At 40.5% G+C, this 17,971-nt stretch overlaps 1 protein-coding gene across 30 annotated transcripts in view; it reads right to left on the minus strand.

Moving 5' to 3' along the window:
• Positions 1-544: 544 nt before the first annotated feature.
• The window catches only part of SGCD (sarcoglycan delta), a 631,892-nt gene continuing 614,465 nt past the window's right edge, over positions 545-17,971 (minus strand). For all 30 annotated transcript variants that reach the window (XM_078385606.1, XM_078385607.1, XM_072990018.2 and 27 more), the window contains one exon: positions 545-15,121. In XM_078385606.1, coding sequence (XP_078241732.1) covers positions 14,948-15,121 — 174 coding nt within the window. In that variant the 3' untranslated portion in view covers positions 545-14,947. The remainder of the gene's footprint in view (positions 15,122-17,971) is intronic.

Below are 17,971 nucleotides of genomic sequence, written 5' to 3' on the forward strand. Positions count from 1 at the left end.
TTCTATAACCTAGTCCCCTCTGCCCCCCCACCAAGGGACTAGATTATAAAGCCATCCAGGGCTCTCAAATCTCAAGGACAACTTCTAAACGCAGAGGACACTTCCACATGTGAGCAAGTACTCTGATTTTCCAGAACACACACAGAACCAGGAATCTCTTCTCTTCAGACTCATCCCAGTGCATGTAGAGAAGGAGACAGTGGAGGGAAGCAGGACTCCCTGCTCCCTTCTAAGCATTTTCAGGAAACTGAATTCTGAAATACTTGCAATAAGGGTTCAGTGGGGGGGAACAAAAACCACACTTCCCTTTATATATATTTCCTTTCCTTTATGTATTTCCTTTACATTTCATCCACTGAAATAAAGAGGTATGCTCAATATAGAAGATACGTCTTGTGTGGACCCATTTGAGTTGGATCATTGGATCAGGGTTGCTGCCTTTGAAATGGTTGGCTATTTATACCTAATAACCTTAAATACTTTTTGGTCTTTTTTTCCCCATGGGTTTGCTTTTAAAATGGGAGAAAAATGGAGCCACACTTCCTTTCTTAACAATCATTATTTTATTAATATATTTTACAAGATTGCAGTTGAAATAATTTTAAATACAAATCTTTTTATACAGAAAGTGTAATAAAGTTAAAATAGTTCCTTGTGTAATTCATAGCATTATTGCAATGCTTACAAAATTTTGCATAGAGTGTGCAAGGATTGATGTTACTTGATTTTAAAAAAAGCTTTTTTTCTCACAGTCACACACACACACACACACACACACACTTTTTTAGAAAAGCAAAACAGAATGCAAAAAAAGAAAAGAAAAAAAAAGTGAACATCATCATGAAAAAACATAACATAATTTTTGTCCTGCTTACAAGATGAAGACCTGGGTGTAAAGACAGTATATGTCACTCTTATGGATACAAAACTGTGATGGTTTATGTACTGTGTTTTTATGCTATGCTCGTGGATTAATAAGAGATTGATCATTTTCAGTTTCATTGCTTATACCAGCAGAGAATACCTTCTACTTTCAGTGCTTCGTATGGATGGAAAGGCTCCACTCCCAGAACATGATGGTGCACAATTGTGGATTCATCCCTCCTTCTTTTTTACTCTCTGCCCCATGGCACATCCTATTTGGCAGGATTGTCAGTATAGCACTGGGGGATATCATGGGGAAGAGACATTAGGGAAGTCCACTTCCACCAGCTCAGCGTCTGACACACTCACATCAATATCCAACCCAATGGATCTACCTTAAACCTGACTCTCTCTGGATTCAACCATTAAGCTGTATTTAAAGCAGTGCCCAGGCATCCAAGGAAAGTAGACTTCCAAGTAAGAAATGCTGGAAAGGTAGCACGTCACAAGGCCTTCATCATACCTTGCTTGTACTTTCTGCTAGCACAGGGGGCTGGCTGCTTTTGGAAAGAGAACGCTTAATAAACTGGGCCTTTGGTTTGATTCAGCAGGCTTCTTCACCAAGCCCATTTTAGGGCTTAAACTGAGAACCTCAAGGCATTTGTAAATGCACCTCTAAAAAAAAAATGCACACATGAACTTTTCTCACAGTATTGGACTGCAGCACATCTGAAAAGCATCAATGCAGAAAAACAAGCCAAATCACTTTCAGGTTAATTACTGGTTCTCACTATAGGATTTAGAGAAGCAAAAGAACAACACAAGCAAGGGGCAATGCCTAATGATTGCTTTTTCTAATCCAGTGGAGTTGAGGAAGGCATTTAAAACCGAAGGTCTGAACTGAGGATTGGATTGTAACACATTTAGTCTTATGGTGTACTAATTATGTTTTATTAATATTTATACTGGGTGGATGAGGGCAGTTTCTTAAAAACAGAGTCTAAGCAATAAAATCATAAGAAGTGCACTTTGATTAGTCCATAAACTTAAGAAAATATTCATCCTAGAGACATGAGAAGAAAGGACACTAGGCTATCTAATTTTAGCAATGGTGAGAATATGCCAGTAGGAGTAACCATATGATTTCAGGTACTGCTATGCTATTTAACCATCCAGCAGCACAACTGTGTAAAATGAATTGCATGATTCACATATCAGACCTTGGAAAAGTTACTTCCTTGGACTATAACTTCCAGAAAGCAACTTCATGATGGCTGGGGGATTCTTGGAGATGCAAGTCCCCAAAAACAATGTCTCTTAGCTCCGCCAGGTTGATTCACTGTCCCATAGGTAGGCTTCTGCCAATCGGAAGGAATTTCCATATGAGGCTCAAGACAGTTTGTTATCTGCTCTCCTCCTCCTCTTCCTTGGGCACAACAATAGTCAAGGTTAAACTGGAACCCTCCAAGCCATTACATACCCTGATAGGTCCAATGGCATTTCCATAGCAAGCTCCAAAGGCCTCATGGACCACAAGGCTCTTGTCCAGGATCTTGCTGTGGCAAGCACCAACCATTGTCAGTAATGGCTGACACTCTGCAGTGTGGTGGTGTTTTCATCCAGCCAGAAGCAGGCAGAGCATGAAGAACATATGAAACAGCTCGGCTAGCTAGCCCTGTGAAGAATCTCCTTTCCTGATCCTCAACTGAGAGAGCCTGAAAATCCCACAACCATTATTGTTGTTGATGATGATTACCAGTAATAGTAAAAGTAAAAAATTATGGGCAAAAGCAAGCAAGCAAGCAAGCAAGCAAACAAACAAACAATTAAACAATATGGAGAAACAAAAACCAAACCCCAAACCCAACCAACGACAGATCAGTATCACATCCATTTGGGTCACAACACGCCTTTGTTATGATTTAGAACTTTAGATGGATGGTTAAGTCATAGTTTAAATGGATGAAGGATGGAGCGATGGAGAATGCCAACTTCTGCCCTTAATGCCAACCCTTCCTTTGCACAATCAGTGGCACCATAAATATTGACAAGACTGTGACACTACATTCTCCTTGTTCTAAAAGAATGGTCACGGTTCAGATGCAGTAGAATGGAGAAAGTCTGTATACAATCTGGTGACTATGATATACATCCCATAATTGTTAAATTGCTTCTTTACTCAACAGCTTTTATTCTTTTCAGCTCTATGAAGTCAGACTGTATTAACACACATATTGATACTCCCTTTAATAACCTGCTCTTGTTTTGATATTCATGCTCACTTGCTAACTGCAAGACGGTCACAGAGAAGACTGAAAAGCAATTTCCTTGGCTATTGATACTGTTCAGGCTGTTTAGGATTATACTAAGGGACATCATGACTATATCACCAAAGCATCAGTTATCCTTTACATCACAGTGATAATCAGCTTGATCTAGTGACTACACAAAGCTAATAAAATTTAATGATCTGGAGCCCCTGGCTGCAGAGCCAGGGGATGGGGGTGGATATCCCTACAGTACCTCCAGAAAAGGAGGGCAGCCAAAATCATAGAGATCATATGTGGCTGATGGGATAACATGTCCGGCCACCTGTGTGACTTTGGGTAAGATGCATGGTCCCATGGTGCCATCAGCAAAAGGGACCAGTAATCCACTTCTGAGAGCTTTATATCTAGAAAACTCTGGGAAGGTTGCCATAAGTCAGACTCAACATGATGGCATGTAATTAGCTACAAAATCAAAGGAAGATCCAACTGGGTCTCTCTCTGCTGATTTTATTGTTGGCATATAAGGAAAAAAAATCGAAGATTTCAGTCCATACACTTATTTACATAGAAATAGTGTAAGTGTGTGTGTGTGCGTGTGCGTGTGTGTGTGTGTGTGTGTGTGTGTGTGTGTGTGTGTGAGAGAGAGAGAGAGAGAGAGAAGAGACAAAATGAATCTTCAGGAGGAAAAAGTGCTGCAGTGTTTTCACAATGGAAATTCACTGCTATTAATTTCTATATGAAAAATGAAATTTCATGCAATTATTTGTGAGATGCGTTGTTGCTTTTACATTGAAAATTGCCTGAAGGTGTTACACAGGCAGTTTTCATAGAAGAAATCCATGTTAAAGCTTATAAAAATTACTTTACAAAAGTGGCAATGCATTTAGGCCACAGAAACCTTCGGAATATTTCATCTCTTATAAGTGACTATGGTTTCAGAATACAGACAAAACAAAACAAAACAGTGGTGAATTCAGAATAAATTGCTGTGATAACACAAAGATGCCATGGAGATATGTTGCACAGGAAACTTATTCTTAGGTGAGACATCCAGATAGTTCCACCTAAAGGAAGTCTATTCCCCAGGAACACTAAAGGAAAACTTAAAAACCCCTAAGGCGAAGCCCATTAAGATGGCAGGCTTCTTCATGGCCTTATGGTAATACAACCTTTTCATACGATTGCTTCCCACTGTCACCCACAACCTCCAGTCCAGAGGCAAAGCAGAAGGAGCAGGAGTACAACTGACAGCTTGTCTATTGGAGTTGTCTATTGTCAATTGGAGTGGGCTGGATCAGGCTAGTGTTGCTTAAGGTCAGGCAAAGGTCCAGGAGGACATTGGATGCAATCCCTATAGCCAAATGGATACACCCCTCTAGTGACCATATTTGAACTGCCTCCCTGTTAACTCCCCCCATCCTTGCCCCCTCCTCTCGCCTGATTCTGGGAAAGAGTTTTCTTTTTTAATTATTATTATTTCTACTATTAGCACTGTCATTAAAAAAAAACCCTGTTAAACATTTTTTTGCTTTCTTCTGGAGAAGAATAATGGGATGTTTGATTCCCCAATATTACAAAGTGACTAAGCTATCTTCTTAAGCCACTTAATAATATTGGGAAATTGAATGTGGAAGGCAAATTTAAAGCCACAAGCTCCGCTTTTGTTCATTTCCAGCGATGGCATGTGTTGGAAACAAACCAAAATGGGTCGCTACTATTTGCACTAAAAATATCCAGCAGCACTTGACAGAGGCCAAGAAAGGGGTTCACTCTAGAATGCTGGTTCACTCTAGCAATTATGTCCAATTGCCAGAAAAAGGAGTGAACCAGCTCATCGCTGCAGCAGACTGAACAGCAGATCAAATGCTCTTCGGCCAACACCCTAATACTCTTTTAAATTGTTCTTTAGCAGTGGACCTTTTCTTTCAAAACAGAAATTGAATACAAAAGGGATCAAGGGCCCATCCTTGTCCATGGGATATAAATGGAGGTCTAATCTCTCATTTGGATGAAAGTACTAGCTGAGAAAGTTTGAAGCAGAGGATGACAAGGTGCTCTTATTGAAAGGGAAAGCATTTCGAACAAATGGCAACACTGCTGAGCTTTCCTAGCAGAATGCCATCTGTACTAGTCAAATTAATTTCTCATGAATTTCACATTCCTGTGGTTTTGACAGATTTGCATGGGACAGTTCAATATATCTGCTTGTCCTTAATTTGGGTTTCCAACCTGCTATGCAGCAATAGCCATCACTTTCTTTCATAGGAAACAAACAAACACACAAACTGGCTCCCTGTAAAAGATTCAAATGCTTTTATAAGCAACGTTTGTTTTTACACATAGCATGTCTACAGCCCTATATCCATCAATTTACTGAACTTGGTGGGTGTTGGTGTCAAATAGACAATGTACACCTAAAGTCTCCCCAAACTTGAGTCATTTTGAGAGGTCATATTTTGCACTTCTATAAATGGCATGGCAAGGTATGTTCAGATAGAATTATTGCCATTTCTCAGTTTTAATGCAAGCCAAGTACAGTATGTATATAAAGCACCTGCACATATAATTGTTGATATTTGAACATATAAACAGCCCACTTTCACAATCCATTCAAGTAGAAGGACTTTCATGAGAGATGGACTGAGTTCTTTCAAACCAAGCAAGCTAGCATCTAAGCTCTTCTGTAAACTGGATTGTGGATTATGCTGGAAGTGTAATCAGAGGGACATTATAACATAAATGAGCAAATATGTTTCATTTTCTCTTAGTGGATATATTTTCAGTCTATGACTCTTGGTAGGTTACTCTGCCGAATGAGAATGAACTTAATTAATCACAAGTGGTTTGTGAGGTCCTTTTGTAAAAGACAGACAGCTACCATGATCACCTTTCATCATGCAGAAAAGGCTATTTGGTAGCACGTTTGCTCTCTGAAATACTTAAAAGGTTCATTTATTTTCTGCTACATGTATTTGAAAATATGTGATGCCAGTGGGCACACAGTAATTTTTCCTAAGTGTCTGAGCACCATGAACTCCACTTACGCAGTTGACTAACACACGGCTAGAACGCAGTAGAATCAGCAATGCAATCCAAAGAGAAGCTACCCAGAAATTTCACAAATGTTCACTGATTCACTGGTTGACATCAAGTAATTGGGGATGGAACTACAGATTAAATTAATCTTTTAGGGCTTTTTCAAACTATATCTTTAAAAGTCACGACACATTGTACTGTTGCAAATCAAGCAGGTGTCTGAAGCAGTCTTTAAATGTGATATAAGAATTACTACCTAAGTTGGTGAGCTGCTCTTAGCAACTGTGTCATGGAGTTCCACGCATATCAAAGGGAAATTTGCTGACAACGTGGAATTCCTTCTGTCTCAGAAAAGTTTTAACAAGTCCATTGAGGTCTACATTTTTTCTTTCAAATGTTCAAGTCATTTTTTGTCTCTTATAGCCCCCCCCCCCAATATATGACACTGTTCTTCTCTCCCCCACACCCTAATTTGAAAGATAAGCTACAAGTTTTTCCAACATCTGTGATGGAAATCCCCATTCACCAAAGCTAAATACACTAAATTAGTACACTGGTTTGAGCCTCCTCCACCACCATTGCTATTCTGGAAAGCAAACTTAAAACCTCACGAGGAAATGAATATATACATCAATTTCAGTTAGACACTCTGGTGCTCAAGAATGGGAAGGTTTACTTATTTATTTTATTTTATTTATTTATTTGATTTATATCCCGCCCATCTGGTCTGGTCGATTACTGGAGCAGTTTCTAAGAGAATGAGTTTTTATCACAATGAATGCTAAATATAGGGAAAAAAGAGTAATCGACTGTGGGCCAAATTCAATGCGTGAAAACATGCAAGGTCTGGGATGGAGTTTTTTGTAGATGTGGACATAGTATTGTAATAGAGTATACCTATTTAATAAGGTGCAGACATTAACTGTGGCTGTATAGACTGTCTGTTTTGAGAGGAGCCAGTCTTTTGCTTGGCAGGCATTATTCCTACAATACTAGTCTCTCTACAAGATTGTGAAGATCAGTAGTTACTCAGTTTTCTGTTTCCCCACCCATAGAGGGTTACTGGAATGGTGATCAAAAGGCAGCACTGGAGAATGAAACAAAAAAGAGGGGTATTCAAGAGTCAATTAAACCAATTGGTCCAGTGTGATAATCAGGTGATATGCTTGCTTCCACTAGTGGCATTGCACTAAAACTGTGTGCCTAAAGGTGGTGCATCAGATACGTTCTTGCATTCAACCAAATCATCACTTGATAAACATATATGTAATTCTGAGCCTATCTCAAAACCATCACAGCAGAGTTCAGAAACCCACAGATTCTCATCTCAGTTTCCAAAGCAAAAGTCTCATGCTTGGCATATGCTAAGCCAGGTTGACTTCCTCCTTGAAATCAGTGAGGTTTCGATATTTCACATGCTTCCTCAGAAGTAAGCACCACAGGGTTTTTCGGGCCTCACTCTCAAACCTGAGTAGTGGTTATAAGATGGCAATTTCAAGCAGATCCAGCGTTTCTTGGAATTGCACCCACTATCTTTCTCATTTCCAGGGCGCTTGACAAGGATAATTAATTTTAAATGACATTACAATAGGTGAAAAAGGTGGCATGTTTAAACTCCAGACAAGTTCAACTGCATATGATTATGAGCTACACAGCACGTTTTGAAAATGTTGCCTTTATATATGAGCATTTTCTCAGCTGCAGCTTCTCATCTGAATGGCTGACCTATGAGCTATATCGTCTGCTGAATCAAACCAAGCCAGAAAGTAATGAAATCTATTATCAATACATTTAGATCCATTATTATAGCCAGCTGATAATAGGAGCTTCCCACAATATGTTCTGGACATAAAAACAAAATTAAGCAAGCTCTGAGAGCCAGACAAGGCCAATTGTCAATGTAATTACAAGCACTTGTCTTTATCCAGAGCAAAGGTGTATGAATGTAAAAGCAAGGATGACCAAGTAGCTAGTCCGATGTGATGCAAGAGGTATAACACTGAAGCTGCTTGAGGTCACTGACACTTCCACTGAATTGAATTGTTGAAGCTCAAGCCCTTAGGCCTGATGGAGAAAGTGACTAGATTGTTTGCCGCCAGCATTTCAGTCCATTGCATTACTCATATCGACCCCTATGCAAGCAGGTTCAGCATCCGCCTTCGCTTCCTTTGGCAGCTAGAAATAAGATGCCATCTGGGAGAAAGCCCCATCTGGGAGAAAACAGAGCATTAAGTATTGCTGGTTCTAAGCGAGGAGAGTGTTTGAACACAATACAGTGAAAACAAAAATGAAGCTAAAATTAAAAAAAAAAATTAAAGACTGTTGCAAAGCACACTATATATGATGTTCATTACTTTAAAAAAAAAAGCAGCAGCATAAATTGTGGAACTACAGGCTTTCTTTAATCAATGGGGGAACCACACGCAACGCCACCAAAGCTTTTTATAGGCCAAGCGACAACAGAAGCCTTCTCTAAGCAAGATGTTTCATGAATCTTTCTCACAGAAAGTTGCAGGGCACCTTTGAAAATTGGGAATGAAAAATTATAGTACATGGAGAAAAGCCAATTATTATATCAGAAAAACAAACATTTATTACAAATGGCCAATCTTCAAACGTAGTCATAAAATGTAGAAGTCTCAGTTGTTGGCATATATCACATTTTAAAAATCCTTACACAGTTAAAAGTAGTTTTCTATTCGTATACAGGGCTATATATGTGTGACTGATATGCTAATCTGATATGCTAAAGTGAGCAAATAGATGGATGCTGGCAAGGTACTCTTGACCTTTTAATAGACAAACAAGACTGTTATACATTTAGAACTCACCACTGCATGTTTTATGAAGGCTTTTAGCAATTTACAGTTCAAATAAATGATAATTTGTTATTTCAACATGGGGCAGAAACATATCAACAATTGCAGAGTGGCTAGTGTGCAGCACCATGTGCAACCTCCAACTTTTAGTGATGCAAGCCAGAGGTAGCCCCTTTGAAAACAATGGGCCCTATGGGTACACAAAGGGGTAGCAGTGAGCACCTTCCTTGTCCAATTTGCATAAAATGACAGTTGGGTGAGCAACAGGTCATTGCCCATGTGGGTGTGGTCTACTGTAGGCTAAATCCAACATTCTGTTGGTAGAAACTTGGGATTTTTCTTCACTCTGCAGCCTTGCAACCCTTGCAAACCCCATTTCCAGGGAACATCTTGGCCCTATTTCCAGAGAACTTTCAAAGGCTCATGAGGAGCAGGGGTAGCTGCTCCCAGTTCTTCTGGAACTGATGGTTCTGCTTAGCTGAAATTTTGTCAGCAGAAGTCCTCCATTGGATTCTGCTCAGTACATCTTAACACTTTGAACATGGCATAGTTTTGTTTTGTTCTGCTTCTCAGCTTAGGTACGATTTCTTCTGTAAAGCCAATAAAGAGCACAGTGAGGTGGGGGGGCTGATGATCTATCTCACCAATAGGGACTCAGTTTTGTATCTGGTACACAAGATCTTACATGACTGACAAGGTACTCTCGTTGTGGCAGATGATGCTCCAGCATTTCCAAAGCCTTGATGAGCTTCTTCTAGCTTTCCATCATTTCTTAAGCTCTTCTCTCCTATTGTGACTAATGGAAGGAAATAACTGAGGCTAGCTTGAGGACTGATCTGTTTCCTGATTTTGTTGCAGTGGTCCTTAAGGGCCAGAAGGAAGGGGGCTTTGGATTCTGCAGATCCAGAGCCTGCCATACTCTGACCACATCACACCTGACCCTTCTTTCTTGCCACCCTGACTCTGGAGAAATGAGAGGCACAGCTCTTTCCACGGTGGCCAGGAAGGAGATTTCAGATCAGATCCTCTATTCCTTGACTGGATGTCTGTCTCTGACTTTGAAGTGAGATTTTTCAGGGATCGGAGGATCAAACTGAGACTTAAGTGCCTGTAACATCTGTGATCATTATAATCTATGCATCTAATTCAGTTTGGATAACCATGGCTTCCTGCCACACCAAACTATTGCTGTTAACAATGTTGGCAAACCTAACAAACATAGTAAAATTCCAAAGCCAACACAGGTTACATATTGCATAAGGCCTAAGCTAGATTCGAGAGAGTGTAACATTCATGCTTGACTTTTGCCAGATAATAAAGACTTGGCCAAGGAGAAGGGAAGCGTTTATTATCTGTAATTCCACAAGTGTCAATTTCTACATGACTATTTTTAAAAGAAAAAGGGTTTGGAGCAAAGCGCGCATCTGGCAACGGAAAAGAGTTCAAACCATTACTAACCATCTTTTCTAGTGAAATGGAAGCTGCGGTTGAATTTAGAGATAAATTACAAAAATCTCTCATGCTATAAGTTAAACGTGGACCAGCAATCAAACAAATTTACAAAAAGATATTTGATGAAGTAACTTGATAGGATAATTTCAACATTCCATCTCTTCTCTCAGCATAATCATCCTTGAATGCAGACAATGATAATTAATGAGATACTTAACTTTAAAGATCAGGAGAAAGATTGACATAAAAAATGAGCTGTAAGAAAGAGAAGCCCTTCAGGTACAAACAAGCCAACAAACATTAACTCCTCAAAGGTTTATCTCAAGAAGCCTAACTTCATTGTCTTTTCTTCATTATCAGCAACATTATTAGGGGAAGGGAGAAAAGATCAAACAACTCTGTGACATTGTATTATGTGTATTTTTTTTTCAGTGTCAAGCTCATTTATCATCTTGTGCACATTAACAAATATTCATTAATGAAATGGCCCTTACATGTGATCAAAGTTCTGTATGAAATGAATAAAACAAAATTACCACAGAACACAAATGCCTCTGAAGATTCGAAGCTGGACCTCCAGAATGAGTTCAGAAGTTCGGTATTCAGGCCAAGAGAGAGAGAGAGAGTTCAGCATTTCTTCAGGTGCTCTAGAGTCTTTGTGAATTTCTAATCAGCTCCCAGTTCATAAGACATCATCCATCTCCCAAACACTGCACCCATCATATTCTCGAACCTTCTGCGTAACACTCCAAATGGAAAAGAAAAGTTTGAATAATAAGGTAAATATGATGTGCTTCTCCTTGCTGAGTGCATTGACTTAAGGCATAGGCACGTCTCCCTCTTTGAACAGAGATGGTGTATAGTCCTGTGTTCCAATACAATGGTTATCCTGGGTGACCCCCTTGCATTTAAGTGTCAGCTCAAAAAAAGAAAAAGAAAAAGTAATGATAGGAGGCATTCAATTAGCAGATGCTCTGATGTCCCAACAGTATCACTAAGGCTGCAATCTTAAACATACATAAGAGGAAGTAAGCTTCACATAATCACTTGAAGACTTACTTCTGAATAAGCATACCTAGGATTGCACTGTAAATGTCATGTGGAACTGCTCATTTTACTGTCCACCAAAAGTGCACTTTGCTGGTCTCTTCAAGCTTCCTTTATCATGAAACCGAAGCACCAAAGTACAATATTTAGAAATGGCTTAATCCAAATTCCATTGAAAATCAATGGGAGTGCCTTCCAAACTGCCACTGATGCTTTTTGCTATCAGCTTCTTACTGCTCTCTAGCCCACAAGAATTCCACCCCCCACAAAAATGGCTTGAAAAATATACCAAATTACATTTTAAAGTTGCTATAACTGTAATTAGCAATCCCTGGTACTGAAGCTTAGGGGTCATATATAGGTTTCACAGTATTTGTATGTTTCTTATGGATGGCAGAAGTGACAGTATAAAATCTTATGCCTTTCTCACAGACACTATGTCTTTGATGTAGTAATCACTTTCATCTCACAGATAATTCCTGTACAGGAATACAGCAGAACGTCCCACAGCAAAATCTACTGCAATGTACTGGTACCCTTCTCCAGTAAATGCCACATAATGCTTTGTTTTTCCAACAGACTAACATGGCCACCCAACTGGGGCTCAGTTTTGAAGGAAACTTGTATTGTTTTTCAGTTGATTTTGTCATAATCAATCAAAATGTCTGCTTCAAAATAAGCATCTCTGATATCTGAAGTGCCCACAATTTATAACATTGACTTTCTGTGGTTCCTCAATAGCATTTCTAATGACAAATTTATTTATTTTTTTATTGATTTATTTCCTTCAAATGTGTATTTCGTCTTTCTAGTCCAAGGAAAGTCCAAAGTTGACATTACCGTCTTTTATATTTTAAATTTCCTCCATCATCAGACATATTGCTACCCAGCTCATACATCTTTCTATTGTGATTTTGGGGATTTTTTTTTTCAGAAACTAAGGCCAGAAAGAGTTGCTAACAACAGCCCTGAATTAGAACTGAAAGCACAGTAATGTTACAGAGACTTTGACTGTGGCAGCCTTTCCCTGTTTATCAAATCTGACTTTGGAGGAATCTCATGCTTATGTCTGGAAGCCCAATCACCAAGCAAAGCAAGCTAATTTGCATAATCCTAGAGGTGAAAGAAATTTAAGTGCTTTTACACTTGGATGTTCACATTAGTTAAGCATTTCCTGATTCCCATCATAGGCTACCTTTACAGTCTATTTCTGGTCTAAGAGTCCAAAATATTAACTGAAAAAGATGAACTGGCCACCACCTCTGCTGATTTTCCATTCTTTTTGTATTAGGAAACATCATGACTTTTGGTGAACAACTGAGTTCTGCTGACATTAGGAGCAATTTGGTACTTCTTTTTAGGGTCCCCTCTATTGTTTGATGGTGTCAAATCTATACCATCCGATGGTATTTGCACAAGCACCTCTAGTGAAATACTGCATGTTTGATAGAAATTGTAGAAGACAGTCAATACAAGGTTCTTCCTCAATATATCATTTCCCTACTTTTATGTATGAAGTTTACCAACATCTTGTTGAAATGGTAAACACATTTTTGCTTAAAAGGAGACTTGGTAGTGATTGGCACTGGAGAGTGAGGAACTCTGGGAGAAATGCGGGATTTGGAAAAGTTGCTCTTTTAGATGGATGCTGCCAGAATCCCATGGGTATGCTGGCTGAGAAAATGTGTTTATCTCCATGCAATGGTCAGTTTGGTCATCATCTGCTGTATATGAGATCCTGCACAGACTCTATAGATCACCAAAACAAGAAAACACTGTTATTCTCATCTTCCACTGATATGATCCACTCTTTGCACATAAATGCAGATGGAGTCTCATTTCCCATGCTGATAAAGGAGAACAAGACTACTCTGCTGGCCCTGCCCCCAAGGCATCCCTGTTTTCAGGACCCTGCCGTCCTTGTTCTACAGACTGAGCTAAGTCTTTAAGGGAGAATGTTATCATTCAGTGTTATGAAAAGCCCAAATTGTGCAGGCATTCCAGTTGGTTAGAAACTTCCCCATGAGCAGAGACAGTGTTCCCTTCTAACCACTGCTGGACACAGAGAGGTCACAGGCAGAGCTGGGAAGACAGTGAAGACAACAAGGAAGTGCCTAACTGCACAGCACCACTCCCCCTTCATCATCCACTCAACTCTCCCCCCCCCTTTTTTTCTGCTGATGAGTGTTTTCATGGGGCCTTTTCTCTCTCTTCTATATCAGCTACTGAAATCAGAATAAGCGTTATGGACTGATTTACTCTTGGAATCTGAACGTTTAATTAAAAGAAATTAGTGATGTGTAATTTAACTACAGGTGTATTGCTGCTCCTTAAGCAGTAAAATCCATTTTACATGATAGATTTTCATGGCACGATAATAATCAGAGATGCTTGTCTAGCAGGTTATGCTTTGTTTTTATGAGGAAATAACATTCATACACATCACACTGGTGGTTCTTGAAGTGCAAGTTGGGACACTACACGGAGGAGAATCCCTGGCAGTGGTTAGAACAACTGTCATATTCTATTATTTGAATATTTTTGAAACTTTGGGCTCAGAGGTGTTGTATCAGGGAAAATTCGCTAGCTCTTAATTCAACTGCTTGTTGAACTGGTGAACAATCCTGATTTGGGGGTGGGTGGGAATTGGTTGATTGATTTCTGAATAATTCCATTCATTATCTGGTTACCCTGGATTCTCTTTCTTTCTTTCTTTCTTTCTTTCTTTCTTTCTTTCTTTCTTTCTTTCTTTCTTTCTTTCTTTCTTTCTTTCTTTCTTTCTTTCTTTCTTTCTTTCTTTCAAACCTGTGCTGAGAAGGGTTGCTACAGGTTGTGCTGCTTTTTGTTCTCCATGTGGCTACATCATGACATTTTACCTGGATATATATATGCACACCAGAGTCTGTGACAATTTCATGCCTATCTATTTGAGACAGCCACAGTGAGAAGCCACAACCATGTTGCCTGCATGTATAGCAGATTAGACACAGATTAATCTCATGTCACAGCTTCTCCTTTACACCCATGTAGATAAAATGTCAGGTGCCTTTTAACGAAATTTGGACTGGCTTGAAAGTATTTTCTTAAGTTATGGAGGCTTGCTATGACAGTGTTTAAGTACCCTTGGAAGGACCGAGATCCAATTTGTACAAATTTGAATGTGGGAGCAACGAATGCTACACAAAGAGGGTCACCCTGGGATTTCTTGTACTGAAACTGCATTTTACACAAAGTATATATATATATATCTATATATATCTATATATATCTATATATATATCTATATATTTATATATTCACACAAACACACACGCACGCACTCAGTGCACGCGCACATACACACGCACACAAGTCTTTGATAGGCTTCCTGTGTTCAGGTAAAAATAGTCGGCAGCTGCGATCTGGGAGGCCGGAAAGGGGCCCCGGGCTGCCAGCTACGCCTGCCGAAAATGGTCTCTCTCAAAGGCAGACACTTGTGTTTATCTGGCAAGTGGAACTAGAGCCCGCCTGAGTCAGGAACAACCTCCCGTTGGGACAAACACACAGCTCGTAGGTTTTTTGCCTGGATCCAGAAGGGGAGTAGGATCCCTGGGGCAATCTAGGTAGTTTGATATTGGCAGCCTCCAGCGTTATCTGAAGAAGGAAGAGAAAAAGCAATTAGCGCGAGGTGTACTATTTTCAGTCCTGAGATTTAAAAGTTTCAACAGAAATTGACTGTGAAGTTTATCACAGAATACACAAATGCCCTAAGCAAAAAAGAAAAAAAAAAAGGAAAACAAAGGTTTCTGTTTTGTTTTGTATTTTATAAATAAGGAAGAAACTAGCTGTCAGGTATACACTTGTTAATCTGAACACTTCTATATGACATACCAAACCAGCCTGTGAATAGATACTGGGGTAAGGTGCCTAGGGGAAAGGTGGAGGGAAGAATGAACGGAGGAGATCCTGTGTTGGGAAAAAGAAAACAATAGGAAGGGTGTTACATACAGCACTGATGTTACCTGTCTGTCATGGGTTTGGAGGGAAAGTTCCATCCTATGGGGAGTGGAAGGCGGGACATCAGGAGGAGGGGCTGTACTGTATATATATGTGGAGCTTGTGAGGAGAAGCTGGGAGAAGAGCTGAGAGAAGAAGCTTGAGTGGGAGTCTGTGTGTCAGACAGGGTACTACTGTGTGTCAGTCAGTACCAACCTGATAGGTTCAGGTGTCTGGATGGTTAGCCAGAACTGATAGGTTCAGGGTCTGTGCTTCAAGTTAAGTGTTCTGTGTGAACCAAACTGTGTGTATGTATGATTGAGACTAAGCCACGTTACTGTATCTTATTCATTTGATCATTTTATTTTCCCTGTGTGTGATTTAAATAAACCTTGTTCTTTTATTTGTTAAAAATCCATCCCTGGTCTGTGTGACTTCTTATAGGGAATGGTTGGTGGCAGCTTAGTGAAACTGTGGCATATCCCAGTAGGTCTGGGTTTGTCACATTGATTGGTGTCCAGCGTGTGGGATACGACTGGTCCAGTTGTCCAGTGGTACAGCAAAGCCTTGGCAAGTGTGCCCAGAGCAAGGGAGGTCTAGTCAGGGACAATCTGAGAGCACGTAGGTAATCTTCTAGGTGTACCTCACGGGGGGGGGGTGCACTAGTAGAAGAACGTGTAACCTCAGATTGGGGGCTAGATTAGGGAGCTCTGAGGCAACCTATTTTGGCGGGAAAAAAGCTGAGGCAAAACTGTGTAGTAGCAGTGATCTAGCCTGCCTGCTGAGAGGCCTAGCAGAGGGGGGTAGACTCTGGCTTGCAACTGTTGCAAGTTAGTGCTGAAGAACAGCAGTAATCTGTAGAAAGCTGGTTCTGAGGCAAAAGAAAAAAAAAAGTGGTCGCTTTATTTTGAGGCTTGACTTTTGAAAGCAGCCTGTTCTGGGGGGGGGGATTATGCCCTTGACTCGAAGCCAAATGGCAGAAATGGGTGAAGTGAAAGACCCCCAGGTTGACCAAGGTTCTGAGGATGAATTTGGCTCAGTGCAAGGTGACAGCACGGGAGAACAGAACCCAGAACTCAGAAAATTGCTCATAGCCCAACAGCATGAACTGAGGATGAGGCAATTTGAAGTGGAGGAAAGATTAGAGAGAGAAAGAAGGGAGGAAAGGGAAAGGCAATTTGAAATGGAGGAAAGGGAAAGAGAGAACCAGAGACATTTCGAATTAGAGAGAGAGAGAATGGAAAAGGAGGAAAGATTAGAGAGAGAGAAAATTGCTCTGGAAAAAGAAAGAATGGCGTTTGAGTTAAGAAAATTGGAACTGATGAATCAGAACAATAATAACAATAGGGATTCTGAGGGAGGCCAATTGTCTAAAGCTGACCTGAAGAAATTCCCTGTGTACCACAAGGGAGATTGTCCTGAAGTGTTCTTTTCCCTAGTGGAAAGAGCGTTTGTGGACTTCTCAGTAAGGGAAACTGAGAAGATGACCATCATGCGATCCCTAATCAGTGGCAGCCTTGCAGAAGTCTATGCAGAGATGCCAGAGGAACTGATGAAAGATTTTGCAGAGTTTAAAAAACTGGTGTTTGCCAGACATGGGATAAATGCGGAACAGCTGAGGCAAAGATTCAGGTCAATCACCAAGAAACCAGAGCAGACTTTTACCCAAGTGGGGGCCCAATTGGTGAGGCTGCTAGAGAAATGGCTATCTCAGGAGGGGACAGAGACCTTTCAGCAGCTCAAAGACTTGATAGCGCTGGAACAGTTCTATTCAGTCCTGCATGGGGAACTGAAATTCCAGGTGAGGGAAAGGAAACCGAAATCTGTGGCAGAAGCAGCCGAGATCGCAGATTTTATTTACCAGATAAGAAAGCCCTTAGGTGAGGAGAAATCTGTAGGAAAACCCAAAGAAACCTACAGCAAGTACTCTCAGGGACCAGGGAAAAGCCAGCAAGGGGGAGGGGCCCATGGTGAAGGGAAGCCCTCAGACATGAAACCAAGACCTCAGATTTTGGAGGGAAAACCAAAACAAGATGAGAAAGACTCAAAATATAGCAGAAAATGTTATTATTGTCAGGGAAAGGGCCATCTAATCTCAGAGTGTGAGAAATTAAAGCAGCTAAAAGGAATTGTGCCTCAGGATTCGAGTGGAACCAAGCCAAAAGCTGTGTTCTGTGTCCAGAAAGAGCAGAGCTCCTTGTCACTGAGGGAGCCTGTTGCCATGGCTACCCAATCTGGAACAGTTACATCTGCTGATCAGGCTGAGGAAAATGGTCCTCTTGTGGAGGTCAAGCGCTGCTTGCTCGTGAGAACAGATTCTCAGTTGTTTGAAACCGCAGGGGTGGACGTAGGAATACTTGACCATCAGTATCGGGGGCTGAGGGACACTTGTTCCCAGGTGACCCTGTGCCATCCAGATATTATTCCTAGGGAATATATAATCCCAAATGAGAGCATGAAGGTGGCAGGGATTGAGGGGCAGGTGATCTCACTGCCAGTAGCGGAGGT

This window comes from Pogona vitticeps, chromosome 2 (genome assembly GCF_051106095.1).
Source record: "Pogona vitticeps strain Pit_001003342236 chromosome 2, PviZW2.1, whole genome shotgun sequence".
Lineage (NCBI taxonomy): Eukaryota > Metazoa > Chordata > Lepidosauria > Squamata > Agamidae > Pogona > Pogona vitticeps.